Source organism: Glycine max, chromosome 4 (genome assembly GCF_000004515.6).
Source record: "Glycine max cultivar Williams 82 chromosome 4, Glycine_max_v4.0, whole genome shotgun sequence".
Taxonomy (NCBI): domain Eukaryota; kingdom Viridiplantae; phylum Streptophyta; class Magnoliopsida; order Fabales; family Fabaceae; genus Glycine; species Glycine max.
The window spans coordinates 968,315-983,402 of record NC_016091.4 but is presented as its reverse complement, the minus strand read 5'-3'; the positions used below and the strand labels follow the sequence as shown (position 1 = coordinate 983,402).

Sequence of the window (15,088 nt, the reverse complement as noted above, 5' to 3'; positions counted from 1 at the left end):
TCAGTAATGAGATAACTTGCCTTATTGTGTATTTATTAAAAATTCTTGTGTCATGATCGACAATATATTTGATTTTTCATTGACACAAATTTTCGAACATATGCAAAGAAGCATCTTATATTTCTAGATAAACGTGTAATAAAGTACTTTTCAATGGAACATTAAACATAACAGGAACAACTCCATTACTTGCTTTTTAATTAGGTAACCGTATATAGAGAAAAAAATCATATCACCATTGGAGTGTGATCTAACAGTCAAATTTTATGAACTACTTACAGTTGAAAAGCAGTTGTAATGGGCCAGTTCAAATGAGCCCATTGTGTATGGTTTGCAATAGAAAGGTAGTGGTCATTTTTCTTTACAACAAATTACACTGAGATTTCCTGAGTTTAAGATTTATTATACGCCTTTTTCTTACTCATTTTTGCATTTATCTGACTTATTTTTATTAATTAATCAATAAAAATTACCATCATGAATTTATATTTTGTCTTATAAAAAAACACTATGATTTTATAAACATTCGTATTTAAATTTTTATACTAAAGAACATAGCACAATTTTGATTTTAACGGAAAATTTTCAATTTAAAAAAGTTAGCTAAAATAAATTTATTTTATTTTTAAATATCACACACACACACCCACACACAATGAAATAAAAATAAATACTATTGTAATCAATTTACTATCATTTCAAAATTATTCCATTAATCTTAAAATAAGCAGTTACTTAATTATATAAAATGAAAAAATACACTATTTTTCGTAAATTATTTCATACACAAATTCCAAATACATTGGTAGATTGAAACAACTGTTGACTTTTGTGAAAGTATTCTGTATGCAGAAGACTGTTCTTTGGACTTGTTTTTACGGAAGCAAATACAAAATGCAGATGCCACTGTGAATCTACCGACACGTTCCTTTCAGTTAGCAAATATGATTATATGAAACCTCCTTTTCTTATACGAGAGTTTTTATGGGGACTCAATAATTTAAGAGATTTTAATATTATTAATTTTTTAATCAATCAAATTACATGTTATCTTTTTAATAATTTTTTGTTTTTTTAAAATTAGTCCTTGATTATTTTTTTAAAAATATTAAAATTGTAACCTTTTTAAATTAGAAAATATAATTAAAGATAATTTTAGAAGTCTAAATGCTAAAATTTCTTTATTTATTTTCAACATTTTTTTATAAAACTTATGTTTAAGAAAAAATAATAAGAAATTTTTAAACCCTAAACCCCAAAATATTTTTTTTATATAAAAAGTGTTCAAAGTAAAAAAAAAAAAAAAATAGGATTCAAACTTTTAAAGTTATCTTTAATCATATTTTTTGGTTTAAAAAAATTACAATTTTAATTTTTTTAAATAATAATCAAGAACTAATTTGAAAAAAAATAATGAGAATGACATGTAATTTGATTAGTTAAAAACCTAACAATATTAAAACCTTTAAAATTATTGGGTCACCATATAAACTCTCTTTCTTATAATATATTCTTCACAACGTACAACGTGTTTATAAAAATATAAAATATGGTGTGGCACAAAGGCATGCATGAATGAGATCAAGAGTCGAGAGACCAAATATATGAAGTACAGACGAAAAATTCCCTAAATAAATATCAGCATATTTATCTCATGTAGACTGATAAAATTTATATGTTGTGGGAAATTCATATTTACAAGGTTCATTTCTTGACAAGACAATGCCATACAATACAGCAAAATATATATTCAAACGGACCTACAGAGAAGAAACTACACTATTTATGCACAACGGCTCTTCTGACTTTTTCATAATAAATTGAAAATCGTTGGAACAAATAGTTTGATCTCCAGGTTGCCATGAGCAGCACAACAGACAATCATCTCCAGCTTGATTTATCTGCGGGCTCCACATGCCTGGTTGGATATGGAATCTTACTGGAAGCAGCAGGATCTTTCTCTCTATTTGTTCGAAGTTCCTAGCAAAGAAAGCAAGTTATACTATAATTTATTCTAAGAATATGTGGCTGCAGATAATATTTTAAAATTTTTGTAACATTAATTAATGATAAAACATTTCAACCATTGACACTGTAATTGGTGCAGTTGTTTGTTAAGCATGCGATATACTTTATCTACTTAACCACAAACATGTATTTCAAGGGTACAAACGTGATGTTATTTTTTCCTTCTTTCAGTGAGGTAGGAAGTCAGCATCAATTTATGACATTGAAATAACCTAGATTAGGATGTGACATTTAGTGTCAAAACTGTGTAACGTTAGAACTGCATCACATGGGTTTTGTTTTGTCTTGTAAAACAGAGGCCAAGCAAGGCATAGGGCTTACAGAACGGAAGGGGAAATCATCAGCCTCAAGCATATGAACAATTTGACCCATCTTTGGTCGCTTACTGACATCCAAGTCTATACAGCGCAGACAAACCAGTAAAGCTCGCTTCAAAGATCTTGGAGAGGGCTGAATATCAATTAATGGATCAACTAGCTCATCGCCATGTCGACTTGCAACCATTCCCTTAAACCAATCAACCAAGTTCATCTGAAACAACGACAAACAAAACACACACATAAGACTCATTGGATTTTCACGGGATACATTAAAGAAAATATGGAGAAATCCTTGAATCACCTCTCCAGGTGGTCTAGAATAATCAATGGGACTCCTTCCTGTAATTAACTCCATCAGTAGAATCCCAAAACTATACACATCGCTTCCCTCATTAAGCATACCAGTGCTTGCATACTCAGGTGAAACATATCTGCAGAAATTTGTGGTATGAACGATGAAATCATATAGGTAAATAGTATTATTCACTTCCACTAAGAGAAATGAAAAAATAACTCCAAGACTTGAGAAAGAACAAACCCGAATGTCCCCATTACGCGCGTTGTCACATAGCTTTTCTCAGACCCTAAGAGCTTGGCCAGTCCAAAGTCTGATACTTTAGCATTCCACTTTTTGTCCAAAAGAATGTTACTGGATTTTACATCTCGGTGGACAACTTTGGGTTCTAATCCTTCGTGCAAGTAGGCTAGCCTGTTTCGTAATGCAGGAAGGTTAATTAATACTCCATGAAAAAATATATATGGTATTAGAAATTTCATATTAACGGAGCATAATAACAGTTGGACTAGAAATACTTATTGTAAAAAATAGTAATATATTTGTTGTCAAGCATTATACTACATTTGGAGGTAGCTGGCATGAGTGAAACTTCGAGGTATATATGTTCAATAAAAAGAGACAGTAAACTCTATAAACACACCCTTTTGCAGTCCCAACAGCAATCTTCATTCTTATATCCCATGTCAAGGGGCTAGCAGGTCCTACATCACCATGCAGCCACTGTTCCAATGTTCCATTGTCAACATATTCATAAACAAGCATCCTGAATAGTCAGCAAAAGTTTCTTCATTAGAAAGAACATTAAATGAAAAGAATTACAGTAATGTATGGCATGCAAACAGAATATTTTACCTTTGAGCACCTTCTGCGCAATATCCAACTAACCCCACCAAATTCTTATGTTTCACTTTTCCAATGGCTTCAACCTCCACCTTAAACTCTTTCTCTGCCTGACCCCTTAGTTACAATTAAACAATACACATGAATTTCAATAAGCCATGGCGGGGGGAGAGAAAGATTATATCAAAGAAATGTTCCGTTATTTCAGGAAAGAGATATATATGCATATTTTCTTCTTAGTCTAAAGTTCAAATGTCATGCCGAATTTGTAGCTGCCATTTTTGTTAGATTTGGATCTCTTCTGATATAGAAAGAACACGGTTTTTATTAAACAAAAAGATCCACTAATTATATTTGACAAAAGTCATATTTCTCACTTTCTAACGTGATCACCGCGATCTAGTTAAAAACAAGAGAAGATTGAAGTTCATTTATGTTATTAAGGGTAATATGAAGCTACTGCTAATTAATTGCCAGTAGCTCTCTCTGGCCCACCTAAATCCCAGCCGCTGACACATGTTAGTTTGTTTAAACTTTGAACTAAAGTATTCTCCGGATTTAGATAAATTAACATGCCTCCAAAAGAAAAAGTTGAGATACAGAAAATCACAAACAATATAATAAATAAACGAAAAGCAAAAGTAGACAGAGAAAAAAAAAGTAAAATAACATCACCGAAACAAATAAAAATAAAAAAAGTAAAGAAGAAGAACATATTGACCATTTACTCTCCTTAATACCCCCCAAACAAATTGTTTTCTTTTTACACCGATGGTATTTTGTATCAGAGACAACTCTGCTCAAACCAATAAAATTATTATGAGTAGTGAAATTTTCAATTTAAATATTTAACGCAGATAGACATGCAACTCCAATTCAAGATCACTTGTTAAGTAAAATCACTGTCAGTTGATCCACGCCTAACAACTCATAATCACAAATAACTCCGCTTAATCCCGTTCTATAATTCAAGAGTGTAGGATCTCAAAACAGAAGACAGTTTCTACCAAACAAAAAATTCCACGGTGGCAACGTGAGAAAAACACAAACATGCGTAGCAGAAAAACACAAACAGGAAAAAGAAGAAGAAAAAAAAAAAACATGCCGACATTAATACATACTTGTTGTTGAGAAGATTTTTGACAGCCACGACAGAGCCATCCATGAGAATTCCTTTGTAGACAATCCCATAGCCTCCTTCTCCGATCACATTCTGTTCCGCAAAGCCTTCAGTGGCATTCTCAAGCTCCTTGAGGCTATACCAACGTCCCCACCCTATGTTCGGCGACTCCACCGACGCACTCTCTTCCATCTCCACCTCCTTCTTCTTCGGATCGATTTTCAGCTCCAGAGTATTCACCTCCACGATCTCCTTCGAGACCAGTGGGATCGCGCCGGAGCTGTGCTTCACTCGCATTTTCCGCTTCTTCGAGCTCCGGCTCCGGCGAACGAACACGAGGATCAGGACCACCGTTGCGATCACGATTAGAGCTACAATGAGGAGTAGGACGTAGAGTTTGAGGCCGAGTAAGGGAGTTCGGTTAGTTAGCTCCGGCAGCGCACCGCCGGTGGAGGTGGCGGATGCAGCCATTGCTGTTAGCTGACTGAGGAGTGAAGATGTGTTAATGGCGTTTGCTTGGTTGTTGCTGAGGAAACTGTGATCGAGTGAAGTTGTTGCTTTGCTTGAGAATTGAAAAATGAAAAGAAGAAAAAGAAAAGAAAAGAAGCGAGAATATTGGGAAAAGTGAGGCTTCAACTTTCATCAACGGATACAAAAGCGAAAGCGAGAAGAGACAGACCCAGGATTTCACTTGTTGCTTTTTGGGTCCGGATGGGCTTCTATTTACCCAAATGCCACTCTCACCATTCCCTCGTCGCGCCCACTGATGTCGTCACCGTGGGGGCTGCAACGTAATTACAAAGAAAGTAGATATTTTTAATTTTATAAATAAGAAAATAAAAGAAGGTACTGCTTCTAATACTTTTTTTATAAAAAAATTAAAGATCATTTAATTATTTTTTATAATTTTTAAATTTATCTATTTTATTTTTTATAATTAATAAGTAAATTTTTTGTCCCTTAAATTTATATTTCAAATCTTAAAAGGTCTTTATTGTTAAAATTATTTATTTAACAGTTAAAAAAATTGAACAGTAAAAATACTTTTAGAATTAAGATATAAACTTTAAGATTAAAAAATTTACTAATTAATTATAATGACTAAAAGAAATGAATTTAAAAATTATAAAAAAAATAAATAATTAAACCTCTTAAAAAAATAAAAAATAAGAAACAAAATATTTTTTAAGAACTAAAAACAAATATTGTGATATTTACCTGGTTTAAGTTTTACACACTCTCTCTCTGGAAAAAAAAAATCTTTCTAATACACATTTTATTATTATTCAAAGTTATTAAAAATTACAAAGAAAGAAATTAGTTAAAAAAATTAAGATTTACAAAAGAATTGTAATTTTCAATCAGCTTCAACTAATAATAAAAAGTGTATTAAAAAGGATGGACTAACATTTCTCTTAAATGTTTTTTTACAGGAACGTTTCTCTTAAATGTTAATCCTGAGGAAATTGATCCATTATTTTATCTATGGTGTTATTATAATCACTTTTCAACGAATCCAGAGTTATGGTATTAGTTAAACTTTCTTTCAGTTTTAAGGATGACGAATTGTATGCGTATTTTTTTAGAGTAGGGCAGAATTAATACCAAACATATACGCTTTAATTCTAAAAAAAAAAAAAAGTGTTGTGTATTAAGAGAGAATAAAATAGGGACACTGAAATTTATTTCATATAAGAATAGGCGAATAAATAATAGAATGGGTTTGTGTAGATGTGAACAAAATACGCATGATTTAAATGTCTTTTGCTTTGAATTGGAGCGATTGAAATACGGTCCTGGAAGTTGAAACATAATTATCTATTGTGATTTGGTGAAAGGATCAGACTTGGCTCTATATCTACAAGACAAATTGACTAGGTCGGTGTTCCATGTAAACGTGATTATCCAACGTAACAGACCACCAAACAATTTGTTTCAATATGCGATATTCATTCTCTTTTCATACTTGGCTATTAGTTTCACCAGCTAAACTAGCTCCACCTGCAGTAAGTTCTAATCTAATGGCCTACAAATGCAACTGAAATGTGGCATTTGCATCAGTTCCATTGCTAAATCTTACTAGCATCTAAAACATACAGGTTGGTGACATTTACATCAGTTTTAATAAAATAAGGAACATGATTAGAAAGAAAAAATAGATGCTATTTATTTCTACTAGAATAAAAGCACAGAGGACATTATTTCTACAACAGATAGGAGTATTACTATCCCCCTCCGTCTGTTTCCACAAACAAGAGTGGGAAAGTTATTGAGCTCGGCTCCAAATAATAAAGGCCAACTCGAACTACGTGAAACAATAGCTACCTGTTCTTAGTTATTAAATGTTTTCAGATTAATTGCATTGCCACTTCAACCATATTTTCAAAATAATTCAAATTATAAGATCAGTGTCCACTGTGTCGCGTATACAAATAGGGGTTTTGTTAGCTATCCAGTGTTTAAACTAGAATTAATTATTCTAAATGAAAACCTGTAGCAGTACTATTCTTTAACCAGTGTTTTTCTTTAACAATAATAGATTTAGGAATTTTTTTTAACTACTAATAATCTCTTTCAATTTACTGTTATTTTTAATTTTTTTTATTCTAACTTAAATTTCAATGTTTTTTTTAAATATCAATAATCAAAAAAATATTACATCACAATATAAATATTTATTGTAAATCTAAAATATAATTTATATTGTCAATAATATTTATTTATTATAAATTTCAATTATAATATAATTTATATATTTAAAAGTATCTCTAAATTTTAAAGAAATTTCTCAAGTGAAGCCCCATGTATAAATGACAATCCTTAATGGCGATTCCTCCTGGGCTCACATGCAAGTTCTTCGCCCTTAAATTAATGCAATGTCAAAAGATAAATTTTTTATTTATTTAAATATATTTTTCATATTAGTCCATTAAGTCATCACTTAATTAATGATATAATACTCCATTAATTTATTACATCATTACTTTACGATTTCTAACAAAATTAATAACTTAATATTTATTGTTAAAAAAATAAACTTGACGAACCTAACTGATGACCGCTACTAAATTAAACTTAAAACTATTTGAGGTAGTAAAATAAGAAAAATGAAATTTACATAATAAAACCAAAATGTATTATATCATAGGGATGAAAAATTATACCAGGGTCTTTTTTCCGCTTCAATAAAAAGTAGGGAAGGTAAGTGCAAGAGAGATAGATCTGTAGACATATATTAGTCATAAATACATCAACAATAAGGTCCCATGGTCTAGTGGTCAGGACATTGGACTCTGAATCCAGTAACCCGAGTTCAAATCTCGGTGGGACCTTTTTCTCACATTAAGTACGGACCAACTATATTTTTTAAATGCTTGTTTCAGGAAATAAGTATAATCGAGGAAATTATTTTTTAAATAGCTTTTTTTCAAAAGAGACATAAAGTATACTTTTTTCTTTCTCATTCTAAAATACATACTATTTCCTTGAAAGATCAGTATATATCATATTTTAATCTATCTATATACAAAGAGAATAAAAAAATTTGGTGTAAACATTTTTATTCCTATAATTACACTATGGATTACTATTTTTTTATCTTTTATTTTTATAATTACTTTCGTAAATCACTTAATTTTATATAATCCTCATTATAACTTTTTGTTATTAAAAAAAAAATGGAGAGTCAGTGAGACATGAAGTGTCTCTTCTCTTATAGTCTATTACTGCTACAATATAAATAGTTTCATTTTTTTTCTAGCATCATTTTCAATTATTGACGACAAATTTTAAATATGTACTATTAATTTTATAAATTTATGAAATTAAATTTTATCTTTTTTTATAGATATTTAAATTATTTTTCCTTTTTCATTTTAAAATATACACTATTTTATTTATGATATATATATATATATATATATATATATGTTACATTTAATTTATTTTAATATAAAAAATAAATTATTTTTCTCTCATTATTAATCTTAGAGCATCTCCAATGCAAGAAATTCATATGGATTTCTTAATCATCTTTTTGTAGCCCCCGCATCATTTTTTGTAGTCGCACAGTGTCATATTATTCATAAAAAAAACCCAGAATTTTACTGCAATACAAAAATTATAAGAAACAACAAGAAATCCAAACATTAGAGTTTCTTATATAAAAAATTATTCTTAGCAATAAAGATATTTTAGTATGTAATAAAGATATTTTAGTCAGATAAAATTATTTTATCTTGAAAATTAGTATAAATAATGATTTTCTTAAGACGTGCATTCCCTTAACTGACACCGTGAAATTGAGGGCATGATTGATATGCATAGCAGCAATATCGAACAAAGTTATCGTCTCCTCTTTAACGGCAAAGCCAACAACAAAGGATATGTTTGAATTTTTAGTAAAATGTTCTAAAAGTATGTTTAAGAATAAAATCAATTTGAAGTCATATTTGATTACTTCCTAAAAGTATCTTTGGATGTAAAAGTTTGTATGAATACTCAACTTAAAAAAAAAAAAAAAAAACAAGAATTGAGATACTTTTGTTTGCAGGCACTCAACCCTCCGTTTCCAGGAAACATCCCCTTGCTTGCTTTTACATTGAGGGTGTCTCGTACTTCGTGTGGCAGCAACTTCACTTACAATCCAAACACATTCTTTAACTCAGTTTGCAAACTTAAATTTAAGCTTGCAAACTTTAATCCAAACACACAAACTCAGTTAGGGCCAAGTGAATCAGTATAACTTGTTTCCTTTTTCATTCTTTCAAATTTTGATGCTGTCCCCCTTTTTTCCAGAATAAAAACAAATGTGATCTGAATGGAGAAAATCTAACGCAATAAAATTTACATTCCATAGGGGGGGGGGGGGGACCTCGAGACAAAGGTAAAAAAATCAATTACAGCTAAAAAAAATGGGGCTTGTTTCTGTCCAAAACAAGCAGTCACAAAGTATCCATATCTACCATAGCACTTGGCCTTCTTGCTCTCTATACCTCTGTCACCTCCACTCCATCAGTTTGTGTCCAAAATCACTGAAAAGAAATACAATAACCCCCTTTGAAAGGAATTGAGAGCCGCTTTGTCTACTGACATGTACAATGAACACTTTCCAGTTCCAAATACCAAAAAGAAGAAAGGAGCAGTCTCATTACCACAAGAATTAAATTTATCACTCAAGTTTCTATTGAAGCTCCAACCTCTCTACATCATGTACCCCAGATGGCTCTGGGAATATCTCCTTTGAATGTCGTCTCCGCGATGACGAAATCTCACCTCCACCATTGTGGAAACTACCCTGTGACTGCGAACCGGTAGTTCCTGACAGCTTTAAACTGCTAGCTCTTTCGAGTTTTGTACCAGAGGCTGCTGGAGTAACTGTTACATCGGAAGAACTCTGACGCCAACTACCAAACAACGTAGCATTCCAAGAGCCTCTAGAAGAGGTTGCTCTAAGCCGCGCAGAACTGGAATTTTCTTCCCTCACAACCTTTAAAGGGTTTTCCAGAGCCTTGAGAACATATCTCATTGGGGGTCTCCTTGAAGGTTTAGGATTTAGGCAAGACCTGGCAACAATGGATATAGCCCATATTTCCTCTAAGAAATCCTCATCAACAACCATTGACGGATCAACAATTTTTGTTACTAGCTCCTTATCATACATACTAATGCAAGGTAGAATCTGATCAAACCATTCCTTTACTTCGGCCTCACTAGCTGCACTCATTCCCAGCTTACCCGTCACCAGCTCAAGTAAAACTTTTCCAAAACAATAAACGTCATAGGCACAAATTGATGTTGATGAACCTGTTTGACAGTAAATAAAATTCATGTCATAATAATAGATTGAAAGAAATATTTCTGACTATCTCCACGTCTATTTCTCTGCATTCTTACGCACCTCAAGACAGAAAAGAGGAAAACACAATCAACATAAGCACATAAAATAAACCACAAGATCAATCACCTAATATAAATGATTCATGAAAGTACTCAAATCTACACACTTGCACTTTTGAAAGACAGGCACAAACCAACCAAAGTTCTATGAGCTTTTTGTGTGAATGTAACAGTATAACTTCTCAAGCCAACAGGAATCAGTACATGTTCAATCACTCCACATATATCTTGACCACTTAAATACTTCAGAATGAAGAACATCTCATAATTCTAGATAATCAAAACGACTTCCAACTGACTTTCTGAAAATTTATTTTGCTAGCACAAAACAATCAGGACAAAATGGCAACAACTAAACACTGTTCCCTTTCAACTCTAGATGCCCAAAAAGTTGAGTCTGACACTAAAATCCCATATCTACTCTGAGACTTGCAGTCCACACCAACAGTGACAGATTGATAATCCATAAAAACACACCATTAGATATCAACTAATAGACAATAATTCCCACTGTTGCACAAAAGTGTGTGCTCTTACAGTTCTTCACACCATGGTCGAAATACAAAGCGTGTATTAGGATTAGTCTACTTTGTGTTCAAAACAGCATATAGTCCGAATCAATCCTAAAGGACTTTGGGTAGGGGACAAAACATTTTCTTAGTATGCAAGAAATATTTTTAAGACAGTAAGAGGTACAGAGAATGATAAAGGCATGCAATCAAGGATAGAACTGACTACAAATCTAAACCATTGAGTTTCTACTTACCAGATGTGCCTTGTTCAGAAGACCTGCACATTAAAAATAGAAATGAGAAATTAGATAATTTTATAACAAATAATATGCATTTGTAAATAAGGAATACAAAACTTGTTGAAAATTCATAATGCAAATAAACCACAAATTAATGACAGTGGCAGAATATGTGGAAGAAAGAGTAGGGTAAAGAAAAGGCTTCATAGTTGCAGAGACCAAAAATGTCACTTATGTAAGTTTGATGCAGTGATTATGAAAACCAAATGAGTGACATCTATTATTTAAAAACACCCACATTAAAAAAGACAACATGACAGGTCTAAAATAGATAAATAATTCCAAAAGCAAAAGTTTCAAAGTGTAAGCATTTTCCATCAAACAGCCAAAAGGATTAAGTCAAAAGAAGCACAATGTCTGTGCATAATGCATTGACCTTCAGACATAATTTTCATGAGATTCATTGAATATATTGTTGGTAGAGTACTTACTGAGGCAACCGCAGAAACCGGGTGATTTTACTTTGATGAATATCAGCTTCTTGAGCACAAACTTCACTTAAACTCCCTAACCGAACTTCATATTTGTCGTCTAGAAGTATACTGCTTGCTTGAATATCTCTACAATAATTAGAAGATAGACATGTCACTTCTAGCATGCCATTTAGCTTTTATAGATTGAACTTTTGTTATGCAAACTTGTGACTTATTCATCCCATGCTGGATTGAGATGCCTCAATCAGAGAGAATACACTCACATGTAGAACTTATTCCCAACCTTTCTTTCTCAGCTCCGTTATATGGAAAATGCATAGTCACACTTAATAATAAGACAAATTTTGGACACAAGGGAAATTTAAATTTAGTCATCTAAATGATATAAAAACAAATACCAATATTTATGACAGTAACATTCGCATTTAATGACATAAAAGGTATAGGAAAACGGTAATCTTGGCCGTATTATTTCAAACTATACAGATTGATATAAATTATAAAGAGGATCACTCCAGAAGGTTTGAACCCTTCACAAAGATGCATCCAAGGATTAAGTAGGAATGAGCTGTTGAGTATGAAATCAGGTACTGCATCAGGTTTCAGAATACAATGGCTTGTTAAAACAATCAAGAGGGAAATAAAAATAAAAACTGAGCAAGAAGGAAATATAGAAATACCTGTGAACAATCGGTGGAACACATTCATGATGTAGATATGATAGGGCCTCTGCTGCTCCAGTAGCAATTTTTAACCTAGTTATCCAATCCAATGATTGCGAAGTACCATCTTCAGATGTGTTTTTGTAGTACAAGCAATTAGACAAGTCCCCATTTGGCGTGCGTTTATAAACCAGGAACTTCTCATTCTCATTTTCAAAGCAATGACCTAACAAAGGAACAAATCTTTGATGAGAAACCTTATTGAAGAAGTCCAATTCCGACAGGTAAGCCTCCTTTTTAGCTGAGCGCGTGTCGATCCTTTTGATAACAATAGGAATCCCACTTTCCAGAACACCATTGAAGAAATCCCCAGTGTGGCCATGCTTGATAAGATTTGCATCATTGAAATCTCCTGTTGCCTGGAGCAACTGATGATAGGTAAATGAATCTCCGACATTTGGAAAGTCGATTGGTACACCGGGATTTGGAGGACTACTGCCAACAGGAGCAGGACCCACACCATTTCCTCTCTGATTTGAATTACCCCTCTTACGAGCACACAGAAGCAACAGAACTAGTAGAAACACCAAAATTGCAATTAAACCCACTCCACCCAAGACTGCTGCCAATATAATCTTAGTTTTATTGCTCTTCCCAGAGCTTTTGGCTGCGGCGGGAGGTTTTGTCGTATTTGGGCGTCCAAAATTGTCAAAACTGAGCCCCCTCTCTGCATAAAATGATGCACATTTCACCGTTGACCTCTGATTTGTCGCATTCTGGAGGCAGTTAATATCTAGAGATACATTACGCATGAAATCCAGAACCTTGCCCTCAAAATAATTGCTGGAAAGATCAACGAAAGCAAACCTTCTGAGAGCAGGAGTGAGGCCTCCATAAAACTTGTTATGTGAAATATTGAGCACCGCAACAGTAGCATTATTAGCAGCAGAACTGGAATTGGGAAGCAGACCACTGAAGTTATTGGCAGAGACATCAAGGAAGCTCAATCTTGGCAGAGACCACAACTCAACAGGCAAAGAACCACTAAAATTGTTTTGCCTCAGCACTAGGAACTGCAACGAATCACTAAACAACCTCCCGGGCAGAACTCCAGAGAGCATGCTGTTTGCGAGTATCATCCTCCTCAAGTTCCTCAACCCGGTCAAATCCAGAGGCAATCCAACACCAACGAAAGAATTCTCACTAAGATCAAGGTCAACTAAGCTAGCAAGACCCCCCAATTGGGCAGGCAAAGAAGCAAGGCCATTGTTGGAAAGATTCAAGTACTGCAGCCTGGAAAGAGTCCCTATGCCGGTGGGAACCGCCCCCGACAAAAAGTTAGCAGACAGGTCAAGGGAAGAAAGATTCGAAAGAAAGGCGAAAGAGGCTGGTACGGAGCCAGTAAGAGAATTCCTGGAAAGATCAAGAACCGAAAGGGCCAAGAGTTGACCCAAAGTCCCAGGAACATTCCCAATGAGGTTGTTGTCAGAGAGATAGAGACCAGTGAGGTTGGTTAAATTGCCAAGAGTGGAGGGAATAGCATCAACAATGGAGCAAAAACGAAGATCAAGCACTCTGAGCGAAGGGAGAGAGAGACCAAACCAATCAGGAATAGGGCCAGAAAGGACGAAATTGGAGGCATTGAAGGTCTGCAAGAGGGTGAAATTGGCCAAAGCATCCACTGCAAATTGCGGGTTCCTCCTCCCAATTCTGGTTCTTCTAAACCCAGAGATATTGATCCCAACGACTCGACCATTCTGGCACGTGATTCCAACCCAGATTAAACAAGGGTCTGGCTTTCTTGGCCACTCCTTGCTCCTCAACCCCAGAGAAGCCCTTAGTTCCAGCAACGATTCTCGCTCCTCAGCGGAACTCAGTGGCTCAATCTGCTCCAATGTCACCTGACTCAGCAGCAGCAACAAGAACCCAAACCACACTATGCCCATCTCTTTTCAACGCTGACCCAAAGATCCATCCATTTCAATCAAATCTCTCTCTCTCTCTCTACACACACCCAACACATTTTACATTTCTCTTTCTCTCAAAAAGTCTTCAACTTTCCAACATATTACAATTACATACCCCCCAAATATTAAATAATTAAATAAATAAATTAAAAAAGGGAACAAAAAAATAGTTACCGGAATCACAAGGCTTGTGTTGTTTTGGGTTTCTTCGGAGGAGTTTCGATGGGAAGCAAGTCTGTTTCACTTTCTGTGCTTTTCCTTTCTTCTGTATATGAGGTTCTATTGTTCTACCTACTCTCTCTCTCTCTCTGAATCCTTGTTCAGTTGACGGAAGACAGAGGGAAAAGGGAAAATTTTAAATTTGGAAAATGAAAATAAAAAGGAGAAAGATATTATTAATATGACGATGACGATGACGATGGAGGACTGAAATAAAAATAAGAAATTGGAGAGAGAGAATAGAGAATGGTTAAGCAGAAGTATTATTATGTGTAGGAAGGAAGAGTAGAATGCGAGCCGACACTGAATCCGGCACCGGAAATCCCGCCAAGTCCAGCAAAGCCCACGCTAATACGCTTAATATGCTTCTCTTCTCTTTCTCTTTTGCACCTTTGTCACTGTGTTATAATGTTAATGTTTTATTCTACCCCTCTGCTTTCGGACACCAGTTTCTTCTAACCTCTCTCTTAAGTACTTTTTCCACGACTAAT

The 15,088-nt window shown here is 33.8% G+C and overlaps 2 protein-coding genes and 1 non-coding gene across 3 annotated transcripts; 1 reads left to right on the top strand and 2 right to left on the bottom strand.

Annotated features, from left to right (window-relative positions):
* Positions 1-1,881: 1,881 nt before the first annotated feature.
* On the bottom strand, positions 1,882-4,903 carry LOC100305439 (protein kinase family protein). Its single transcript, NM_001248486.1, has 7 exons — positions 4,608-4,903; positions 3,499-3,603; positions 3,287-3,409; positions 2,887-3,057; positions 2,650-2,779; positions 2,350-2,559; positions 1,882-1,980 (listed from the first exon to the last, which is right to left on the bottom strand). The coding sequence occupies exons 1-7, from the start codon at positions 4,901-4,903 to the stop codon at positions 1,882-1,884; spliced, it is 1,134 nt and encodes a 377-aa protein (NP_001235415.1).
* A 2,963-nt stretch (positions 4,904-7,866) lies between these two features.
* TRNAQ-CUG (transfer RNA glutamine (anticodon CUG)) lies at positions 7,867-7,938 on the top strand. The gene has a single exon. It is a non-coding gene; the product is annotated as a tRNA-Gln (tRNA).
* A 1,403-nt stretch (positions 7,939-9,341) lies between these two features.
* Positions 9,342-15,088, bottom strand: LOC100805769 (probable LRR receptor-like serine/threonine-protein kinase At2g16250). The gene is made up of 4 exons (XM_041014736.1): positions 12,430-15,088; positions 11,747-11,875; positions 11,271-11,293; positions 9,342-10,411 (listed from the first exon to the last, which is right to left on the bottom strand). Exons 1-4 carry the CDS (start codon positions 14,355-14,357, stop codon positions 9,789-9,791), a joined length of 2,703 nt encoding a protein of 900 aa, XP_040870670.1. The 5' UTR covers positions 14,358-15,088; the 3' UTR covers positions 9,342-9,788.

Coding starts and splice junctions, on each gene's coding strand:
- LOC100305439 (NM_001248486.1), bottom strand. CDS start 4,903: ATGCGAGTGAAGCACAGCTCCGGCGCGATCCCACTGGTCTCGAAGGAG. Junction 3,604..4,607: donor AAAAATCTTCTCAACAACAA/GTATGTATTAAT, acceptor ATTGTAACTAAG/GGGTCAGGCAGAGAAAGAGT. Junction 2,780..2,886: donor CGCGTAATGGGGACATTCGG/GTTTGTTCTTTC, acceptor AAATTTCTGCAG/ATATGTTTCACCTGAGTATG.
- LOC100805769 (XM_041014736.1), bottom strand. CDS start 14,357: ATGGGCATAGTGTGGTTTGGGTTCTTGTTGCTGCTGCTGAGTCAGGTG. Junction 11,876..12,429: donor GTTCCACCGATTGTTCACAG/GTATTTCTATAT, acceptor TAATTATTGTAG/AGATATTCAAGCAAGCAGTA. Junction 10,412..11,270: donor TTCTGAACAAGGCACATCTG/GTAAGTAGAAAC, acceptor ACTGTCAAACAG/GTTCATCAACATCAATTTGT.